Source organism: Tupaia chinensis, unplaced genomic scaffold, assembly GCF_000334495.1.
Source record: "Tupaia chinensis unplaced genomic scaffold, TupChi_1.0 Scaffold143861_1, whole genome shotgun sequence".
NCBI classification, from domain to species: Eukaryota; Metazoa; Chordata; class Mammalia; order Scandentia; family Tupaiidae; genus Tupaia; species Tupaia belangeri.
In genome coordinates this window covers 143,186-154,050 of record NW_006203712.1, presented here as the reverse complement: position 1 = coordinate 154,050, position 10,865 = coordinate 143,186, and the positions used below count along the sequence as shown (strand labels likewise).

At 43.8% G+C, this 10,865-nt stretch overlaps 1 protein-coding gene across 1 annotated transcript in view; it reads right to left on the bottom strand.

The window, feature by feature from the left end:
• Window positions 1-10,695, bottom strand: part of CYP2S1 (cytochrome P450 family 2 subfamily S member 1) — a gene marked incomplete in the record, with an annotated part of 47,923 nt that extends 37,228 nt beyond the window's left edge. Inside the window, 1 exon segment of the mRNA XM_027767034.1 lies at window positions 10,602-10,695. Coding sequence (XP_027622835.1) covers window positions 10,602-10,695 — 94 coding nt within the window.
• Between the last annotated feature and the right edge of the window lie 170 nt (window positions 10,696-10,865).

Genomic DNA, 10,865 nt, shown 5'->3' with positions numbered 1-10,865 from the left:
GTTTTCTCGCTTTCTGTCTCTCTGTCTCTGTCTGTCTGGCGAGCGCACGCGCCCTATAGTGAAAAACCTCTCAAAAAAAAAGAATTATTAAAATAAATAATTATTTAAAAAAATTAAAAAAATGCATGTGGGGAACATCTTGGGGAGACCAAGTCTTTTCAGCATGAGCTGCTTGCTCTCCTTGCTTTGCTCTTTGCAATAAAGCTGTACTTTCCTTCATCACATCATGTGACTATGGTTTGGCTTGATAGTTGGGTGAGCCAATCTGATTTGAGATCGGTAACAATACCTTTCTTTGAGGATCCAGTGCCTGATACCTGCGCGATTTGGGCAGATCCAGGCATTCCATGCGTGTTGTGGCAAGCCCACCGCAGTGCTCTTTTCTTTTCTTTTCTTTTCTTTTCTTTTCTTTTCTTTTCTTTTCTTTCTTTTCTTTCTTTCTTTCTTTCTTTCTTTCTTTCTTTCTTTCTTTCTTTCTTTCTTTCTTTCTTCTTTCTTTCTTTCTTTCTTTCTTTCTTTCTTTCTTTCTTTCTAGAGGTTTTCCTATAGGGTGCATGCACTAACAAGAGAGACAGAGACAGGAAGGGAGAAATCACCCCCAGGGAGGATGGCCACACTGCAATCCCTTCTCCTCCATTCTCTTCTTGGGATCTTTGGTACACATGCACATATGCCCGGTGTGAGTTTAAGCCTCTGGGTCCAGGACTTGAACTGCTGTTGACTACATGGGAGTTCAATGACATAGCCATTATGCAACTGCTGGTTCTGGTGCACTTTTTTTTTTTGTCTGGGTGCTTGCTGTGTGTCGGGTGTGCTTTTTCACAGAAATGTAAATACGCATGTAGTAGATGATTGTGGGATTCCTTATAGATTTTGAAGACTGCTGAAAAAGAATCACAGGCAACTCATTTTTTAAAAGAGAATTATTTTATTTTAACTTTATTTATTATAACTATTTTGCAGTTTGGTCAGAGAGAGAGAGAGAGAGGGAGAGGAAAGTGAGAAAGCAAGCCACCAGGTTCGGGACTTGAACTGCAATTGGCCATGTGGGAGTCCAGTACCTTGAACCATCGCACCACCTGCTGGCCCCATAACTCTTGACGTTTTTAATGTTCTCTTTCAGCAACTGAGCCAGCCTGGACTAGTTTCATTCCTTTCTTTTTTTTCCAGAAGGTGAGACTCACCCTGAAAGGGTTTGGAAAAAGCCCTGCCCTGGGTCAACAGGTTACCAGCTTCTGGGTGGTCCTTTGGGGAAGTCACATTCCCCTTTATACACCCATTCCTTCCCATCTAAAGTAAATTCCGTCTTCACTTAGTTTCATTTTTTCTTTCCTCTTTATAAATTTTCTAGAGGAGGGGGTCAGCAGATGGTGTGGTGGTTTAGGGCACTGAACTCCCACATGACCAACACAGTTTGAGTCCCTGACCTGTTGGCCTGTTTTCTTACTTTCTCTCTCTCTCTCACCCTGTCACTCTCTGGTCAAATAAAAATAAATAAAGTTAAATAAAATAATTCTTTAAAACAAAATTTTGCTAGAGGGTGGGTAAACTCACAGGAGATAGATAAAGAGAGAAAGTCAGAAAGCAGTCCCCAGGGCATAGCTATATGCAATACCGTCTCCATTTTTCTCTCAGGATGTTGGGTATGCACACACGTGCACCCAGTGTTTTTTAGGCTACCAGTTCTGGGACTCAACTGCACAAGTGGCCGTGTGGGATCCAGCTGCCTTCACCACCACACGCAGGCTGGCCCCCATTTTAAGTTCAACATTCCCCAGCTTCCAGAGCAGGGAGTGGCTGAAGAGGATCCAGAAGATGAGGCTGCAGAGGTCTGTCCACCTGGCGCCAGGGAATTCTGTCTTCTGACACCCACAGTGAGCGCCTGCTCAGTACCTAGATCTGAAGTGCCTACGTCTGATCAGAGGATACTGGGAGACATAGGCAGCCCAGCCCTACAGGGTTCACAGTCCAGCAGACAGACCAGTCACCAGACATTGACTGCCCAGTGTGGTCATGGGATGGGAAGGGCAGGCACAGGGAGCTGGGAGAGTCCAGAATAAGTACCTGCCCCAGCCTTGAAAGGGTGGTGTCAGCGAGGGCTTCCTAGAGGAGAGGACATGCGGGTCTGAAGAATGACTAGAAAGAGATTATGGAGAAGAGTGTTCCTGCAAGGGGAAAGTATTTGGGAGGCTCGGAGAGAGAGACAGATCTGAAGGACTGGAAGAGCTCAGGGTGGTTGGAGATAATTCCAGAAGAGTGCTGAGTGAGGCGGTCAGCAGGAGTTGGTATCTCACCTCAAGGGGAGGTAAAACTTTAGAGAAAGCAGCAGGGCAAACATTCCAAGTGGGGAACACTCGGGAAACAGTGGTGGAGTGTGGGGCACTGGAGGCCCAGTGAAGCTAGTGTGGCTTAGAAGACAGGCTGGGTCACACCAGGGCTGGGCTATGGACAGGGGGTCATAGTCCTCAGTAGACAGATGGCAGCATTTGAAGGCCTGTGAATAGCTAGCTCTTCTAGGAGGGAGGCAGGAGAGGACGTGGGTCCTTTATTCCATTCCCTAGCATTTGGAGGTGAGGCAGGGCAGGAAGGGGGGCAGTGACGAGTCTAGGAGTGAGCAACCAGGAGGGTGGAAGATTGCCACTACCAGAAACAGAGAGGAGAAGCTCTCAGCCTATTCTTCATTACCATTATACTTTATTATTTTTAAAAAATGTAATTATTTTTATTTATTTATTACCATTTGTACTTTATTTTATATATATACTCATATACATATAGAATGAAGTACAAATATATAATATATATGTATATAAATATATATACAGAAAATATATATGTATATATATATTCTGTCTTTCTGTCTCTGTCTCTCTGGTGAGTGCATGTGACCTATAGCAAGAATCTCTCCATATATTTTTATTTGCTATAGGGCACGTGCACTCACCAGAGAGACAGAGACAGAGAGACAGAAAGTGAAAAATAACCCCCTGGGGGGACAACCACGCTGCAATCCCTTCTCCATTTTCCTCTCCTCTCAGGATCTTGGACAGGCATGCACACAAGCCTGCATGAGTTTTAAGCTGCTGGGTCCAGGACTAGAACTGTAGTCGACTACGTGGGAGTCCAGTGATGTAACCATTATGCCATCTGCAGGTCCCTATGTTTTTAAAAAAATATGTGTGAGGGACCAGCAGTTAGCGAAATGGCTATGTCGCTGGACTCCCACATAGTCGACCGCGGTTCGAGTCCCAGACCCGGCGGCTTAAACTCATGCCAGGCACGTGTGCATGTGAGCCCAAGATCCCGAGAGGAGACTGGTGGAGAAGGAGTTGAGGCCAAATCTTTAGCATGGGATCTTGGACCATATATGTTCCCAAATTTATCATTATAGTCATTGCAGGAACCAGGCTCTTCATTTTCTTCCTAGACAAAAAAAAAAAAAAAAAAAAAAAAATGGGAGGCAGGGACCAGCAGGTCTTGTAGCGGTTAAGACACTGGTCTTGTGATAGGCAGTTAGTTAGTCATGAGCGGACAGCCCTAAGAGAAAAGCAAGAGGCTCACCTAGCTCCGGGTGCCAGGAGGGCGAGGCAATTTGCCATCTTCCTTCCTTGAGACCTGAGGGAAGCGCACAGAGATGATGCATAGATTTTTCTCTTATCAAAAAACCTAAGCAAACATTTTGGTCAATGCCCTAATTCCCATTAGGGCAATGGACTAATTGGGCAGTCTAATTGGGGCAACCTGGCTCACATTGGGCAAGCGCAACTAGGTGATCAAGTTCCCCATTCTTTACCTGTGAGGAAGGTGCAGGTGCAGGAAAAGAACGTGTGAATTCAAATTTAAAGGAAGGACATAGGCAGCGTAAGGGGCCTTCCACTAATGAATATTCATGACCTCTAGTAATAAAAATGACGGTTAACTAGTACCAAGCGCGGTTGCCACCTGGCAATCTGCTCGCCCAGCCACCTTTTTGGGTGTATTTCCTTTCTTTCCTTTCCTTTCTTTCTGTTAAATCTTTCTTTTACCTACTTCATTCGTGGTTGTGGTTTCATTTTGCGCGTAGGGACAGATCTCTAATTTTAGTGATCTGGACCCAAAGAACCAAGGACTTCACAACGCAGCTCCACACTCTCCCATCCGTTAACAGTCTCCCATATGACTGACCACAGTTCGAATTCTGGACCTGGTGACTTGAAAATCATGCTAGGTTTGTGGGTGTGCGTGCCTAAAATCCCAGGAGAAGAATGGAAGAAAAAGGATTGTAGTGTGTGTGGCCATCCCCACCCCCTCCCCCATCCCAAGGAATGATTTCTCACTTTTCCTCTCACTCTCTCTCTGTCTCTCTCCAGCGAGTACACATGCCCTATAGCAAAAACCCTAAAAAAAAGTGTATGTGGCTAATATTTATTTTACATTAAGCTCTTCTTTTTAGAATTTTGTGCCTCCCTTGAAGATCACTGGATTTTACCCCCACTGACATTTTAAAATTATTTATTTTATTTATTATTATCATTTTCAAATTTGATCAGAGACAAAGAGAGGGAAAGTGAGAAAGCAAGCTACCAGGTCCAGTACTTGAACCATGGTCAAACACGTGGTAGACCAGTGCCTCAACCTCCACGCCACCTGCCAGCCCTCCTCATGGACAATTTTTTTACTTTTTTGGAGAGGTTTATTTTATTTTATTTTATTTTTTTGCTATAGGGTACTTGTGCTTGCCAGAAAGACAGAGAGGGAGAAAGCGAGAAATCACCCCCCAGGGGGTAAGGCCACGCCACAATCCCTTCTCCTCCATTCTCCTCTCAGGATCTTGGGCAAGCACGCACACGCGCCCGGCGTGAGTTTAAGCCACCAGGTCCGGGATTCGAACCATTGTCGACCACATGGGAGTCCAGCGACATAGCCATTATGCTGACTGCTCATTCCCTCAATTTTATCTGTGGTTTTTATCAATATTGTAAATGTTATGACCAGAATTGAGTTTTGTAAATTTATTTAATATTTTTCATTATTATTTTTTAATTATTTTATTTAACTTTATTTATTTATTTAGCGAGAAAGTAAGCCACCAGGTCTGTAGGTCTATGACTCATACCATGGTGGGCCATATGGGAGTCCAGTGCCCTTAACCACCACGCCAACTACTGACCCCTCATTATTATTATTTTAATTTGATCAGAGAGAGAGACCAAGAGAGAGAGAGAAAGAAAGTGAGAAAGCAAGCTACCAGGTCCAGAACTTGAACCACAATTGGATAATATGGGAGTCCAGTGCCTCAACCACCATGCCACCTGTGGGCCCCCATAGAGCTGAGTTTTTTTTTAAGATTTTTGTCACAGGGCCATTTACTCGCTGGAGAGAGACAGAGACAGCGCCCAGGATAGACCAATGGATCCTCACACTGCAATCCACCCCCGCTTCAGCTGGCCCAGGCCCTGGGCTTGTGTGTGCCTGGTGTGTTCAGGGAGGTCTTCAGACGTGAACCCAGAATCTTCCTATGTTGGTCAGCCTTTTACTGCTGTACCACTATCCAGCCTCCTCCAGAGTTGAGTATGTTCTTCCTTTCATTTAAAAAAATTTACTAGTGGAGGGAACCAGCAGTTAGCGTAATGGCTATGTCGCTGGACTCCCACGTAGTTGGCCACGGTTCGCGTCCCAGACCCGGTGGCTTAAAACTCATGCCGGGCGCGTGTGCGAGCGTGCCCAAGATCCTGAGAGGAGAAGGGTCTGCGGCGTGACCATCCCCCCGGGGGGTGATTTCTCGCTTTCTGTCTCTATGTCTCTCTCTGTCTGGTGAGCGCACACACCCTATAGCGAAAAACCTCTCCAAAAAAAAAAAATTTTACTAGTGGACATATAAGTTTGCCAGAGACGGGACTGGGGGAGTGGTCACAAGGCACACCCCATGAGGGATGCTGCTGCTGCAGTCTCTTCTCCTACACTCTCTTTGGGATTTGGGGCATACATGCACATGTGCCTGGTGTGTTTTTCAGGCCACCAGGTCTGGGATTCAAATCGCGCTGTTGGCCCTGTGGTATTCAGCTGCCTTAACCACCATACAACTGGCTTGCCCCAGAGTTCATTTTTTTTTTTTTCAAGAGATATTTGATATAGGGTGTGTGTGCTTGCCGGAGAGACAGAAAGCAAGAAATCGCTCCCAGGGAGATGGCCATACTGCAGTCCCTTCTCTTCCATTCTCCTCTTGAGATTTTGGGCACACTTACATATGCACCTTGTGTTGTGGTAGGCAGTTAGTCATGAGTGGGCAGCCCTAAGAGAAAAGCGAAAGGGCATTTTGGTCAACGCCCTAATCTCCACTAGGTCAATGCCCTAATTCCCACTAGGGCAATGAACTAATTAGGCAATAAAATTAAAACAACCTGGCTCACATTGGGCATGCGCAATTAGGTAATCAAATTCCTCATTCTTTATCTGTGAGAAAAGTACGCAAGTAGATTTAAATTTCAAATGCAGGACATAGGTAGTGTAACAGACCTCCCACCAATGAATATTCATGACCTCTAGTAATAAAAGTAAGGGTTAACCAGTACCAAGCTCGGATTGCCACCTGGCAATCTGCCTGCCCAAGAGCCTTTTGGGTGTACTTTCCTTTCATTCCTATTAAATCTTCTTTTCTACCTACTTCATTCGTGGTTGCAGTTTCATTTTTTGCCTAGGGACAAGGCTCTAATTTTAGTGATCTGGACCCAAAGAACCAAGGACTTCACAATGCAGTTCGACACTTTTCCACTTGTTAACAGTATGAGTTTTAAGTCGCAGGGTCCAGGACTAAAACTACACAACTATGTGGAAGTCCAGCAACGTAACTATTATGCCGTCTGCTGGTCCCCCAGAGTTAAATATTTTTTAAAAATCATGGCTTTGGGACTGGCGAGTGGCGTGGTGGTTAAGGGTGTTGGACTCCCACATGGCCAACTGTGGTTTGAGTCCCAGACCTGGAGGTTTGTTTGTTCATTTTCTCTCTCTCACTCTATCCCTCTCTGGTCAAATTAAGATAAATAAATACAGCTAAATAAAATAATTCTTTAAAAAAATCATTGCTTTAAGGGTTTTGCTCTGTGGATCCTTAAATTTGATACCTCAGTTTTGACTACGATATACTAACCTTTTTATATCTTTTATGTTTTTATATTCTGCAAGATTCTACTTGATACTTTTTTTTTTTTTTTGAGAGGTTTTTGCTATAGGGCGCGTGTGCTCGCCAGACAGACAAAGAGAGACATAGAGACAGAAAGCGAGAAATCACCCCCCAGGGGGGATGGTCACGCCACAATCCCTTCTCCTCCATTCTCCTCTCGGGATCTTGGGCATGCACGCACATGCGCCCAGCGTGAGTTTTAAGCCACTGGGTCCGGGACTCGAACCGCGGTCGACTACGTGGGAGTCTAGTGACATAGCCATTACACTAACTGCTGGTTCCCATCTACTTGATAAGTTTTTAAAAATAATTATTTTATTTAACTTTATTTTAATTCGACCAGAGAGGGACAGAGAGAAAGAGTGAGAAAGCAAGCCTCCCACATGGCCAAACCCCAGTCACGTCACCAGCCGGCCCCTCTATTTAATAATTTTTTATTTATTATTTTTACATCCAAGTTCACTAGTGAGATTGGCCTGTGACTTATTTTCTTGTATCATCTCAGATGGGGCTTGGTATCATGTTTTTTTTTTTTTTTTTTTAGAGGTTTTGACCATAGGGTGTGTGTGTTTGCTGAAGACGGAGACAGAGATAGTGAGAGGGAAAGTAAGAAATCACCCCCCACGGGGAATGGCCACACCTTAATCCCTTCTCTTCCATTTTCCTCTGGGATTCTTGGACATACACACACATCTGCCCAGAGTGATTTTCAAGTCACCAGGTCAAGTACTCAAACTGTGCGACTGCATGGACAGAAGGGAGTCCAATGACATAATAACTATGCCATCTGCTGTCCCAAAAGCTTTTTCTACAGCTTGAAAGACTTGGTATAAGGTTGGCATTATTTCTTCTCTAAATATTTGGAGAAACTCACTAGTGAAGTTATCAGAAACATATGAGGGAGGGTATTTAATAATAGATTAAATTTCTTTAACTATTTTAGGATTACTCACGTTCATTATTTTTGAGGTGTTTTTTTGTTTGTTTTTTGTTTTTTTTTGTGTGTGCTTTTTGTTTGTTTGTTTTTTTGTTTTTTGAGTGGTTTTTGCTATAGGGCACGTGCACTCCCCAGAAAGACAGAGAGACAGAAAGTGAGAAATCACCCCCCAGGGGGATGGGTGGGGATGGCCACTCCGCAATCCCTTCTCCTCCATTCTCCTCTCCAAGATCTTGAGCACACACACATGCGCCCGGTGTGAGTTTAAGCCACTAGGTCTGGGACTTGAACTGCGGTCGACTATATGGGAGTCCAGTGACATAGCCATTATACCAACTGCTGGTCCCTATTTTTTTGAGAGATTTTTACTATATGGGATGTGTGCTTTACAGAGAGACAGAAAATGTGAAATCACTCTTCTGATGGGGGGGTGGGGGTGGGCGGTGACTATGTTGCAATCCCTCCTCCTCCATTCTTTTCTTAGGATTTTGGGCATGCATGCACATGTACCCAGTGTGAGTTTTTTGTTGTTGTTGTTTTAAATGTCTATTATTATTAAGTTTTTTTTTTTTTTTAAAGAGGTTTTTGCTATAGGACGAGTGCACTCGCCAGACAGACAGAGAGATAGAAAGCAAGAAATCACCCCCCGGGAGGATGGCCATGCCGCAATCCCTTCTCCTTCATTCTCCTCTCGGGATCTTGGGCACGCACGCACATGCGCCCGATGTGAGTTTAAGCCACCGGGGCCGGGACTTGAACCCCTGTCGACTACGTGGGAGTCCAGTGACATAGCCATTACGCAAACTGCTGGTTCCAAGTTTTTTAAAGAATTATTTTATTTAATTTTACTCACTGTCATTTTTTTTAATTATTATTTTATTGAAGCTGACTAGAGAGAGATAAAGAAAAAGAAACTGAGAAAGTCAGCCATGGGGGAGTCCAACCATCTTAACCACCATGCCACCTGCTGGGCCCCATTAATTTAAAGTTATTTAATTTCATTTGTTATTATTACGATTTTAAAAATTATTTTATTTAATTTCACTTATTATTACTATTATTATTGTTATTATTTGACCAGAGAACTACAGAGAAAGAGAAGGAAGATGAGAAAGCAAGCCACCGGGTCAGTGTCCCCCATCTTCACCACCACAGTACCTGATTTGTTATTATTCTTATTTTCACTAAACCAGCCAAGTTAATAGAGTTTTAATAGAGCAAATCTTTTTAAAAAGAATTATTGTTATTTAATTTTATTTTTAAACAATAATTCTTTTTATTTAACTTTATTTATTTATTTATTTATTTAATTTATTTAATTTAATTTGACCAGAGAGGAACAAAGATAGAGAGAGAGGGAAAGTGAGAAAGCAAGCCGCCAGGTTCGGGACTCGAACCGTGGTCAGCAATGTGGAAGTGTTCGACTCCTCAACCACCATGCCACCTGCTGGTCCCCCCTGTTATTATTTTTTAATTCAACCAGAAACGAATAGGGAGAGAGAAAAAGGGAAAGCGAGAAAGCAAGCCACCAGGTCGAGGACTTGAACCGTAGTTAGCCATGTGGGAGTCCAGTGCCTCAACCACTACACCACCTGCTGACCCCTTATTATCACTATTATTATTACTATTTATCACTGTACATCTTTACAGTATACACAATGAGTTTTTCCACTCTGAATACACTGCATATCTGTCCAGTCAAAGATATTATTATGTACATTATTATCAGCAATTTTCCATTTTTATGTCTTTTAAGTATTCTGCTTCTTGGGTCAGCAAGTAGCCCAAGAGAATATAATAAACATATAGAATTCCTTTTTAGACATTTCACAAATTTCCATCTCTATAGGGTCTATTGCTGGAGTGTTATTCTATTTCTTTGGGCGTGTCATGCTAACTTGCTTTTTTCGGGTATCTTGTATCCTCATGTTGATATTCGCTCATCTGGTGAACTGTTACCTCTGCCAGTTTTAGAGGATGGCATAGGATGGCATTCCAGGTGAAAAGACTTTTTCCAGTAGTTGTGTCCTAGGATGTCAGTTGTGTTGAGTATGTTGGCTTTGGCTCTAGTAGGCATGGAAGCGTAGTCTATGTGTATTATCTTCTGTTGTAATCAGTCTCAGTGATTCCTAGAAGTGACTCAGTGGCCTAGGCTGACTGTTTTGGAATGTGATGGGGTGGGGCTTCTCAAACAGCACAGATGTGTCCAAGGTCACTCTCTCAACCTGCTTCTTCAAGATGCAGAAGGGGGATCAGCAGGTGGCGTGGTAGTTGGGACGCTGGACACCCACGCAGCCGACCATGGTTCAAAATCATGGACCTGGTGGCTTGCTTTCTCTGTTCCCCCACAACTCTGTCTCTCTCTCTGGTCAATTAAAAAAAAATGAAAGAATAAATAAAACTAAATAATTCTCTTAAAATTTTCTAACCCCCCCCCAAACACGGAGGGTTAGGCCCTCTCTGAAACTGAGCTGTGGGTATGTGTGAAGGTGAGGCTGCTCCAACAGCTCCTGGTGCCAGTGGTTGTAGGATACTTGCCCAGCTGCTCCTGCAGGATGAAGGTGGATGTGGTCACATCATAGCCATCGTGTACAGCCATGACCTGTGTGAGGGACGGTACAAGGCAGCCTGAACTCCTCCTCTGAGGTAATTCAGCAGTGTGACAAGGACAACCCCTGGTCACTTCCTAAATTGGGCTTGGGCCTGTGAGGGCTATGGAATTCCCTGTGGTAAAGTCCAAGGTGTCAGTGGGACTGCTGAGGGCTTCTT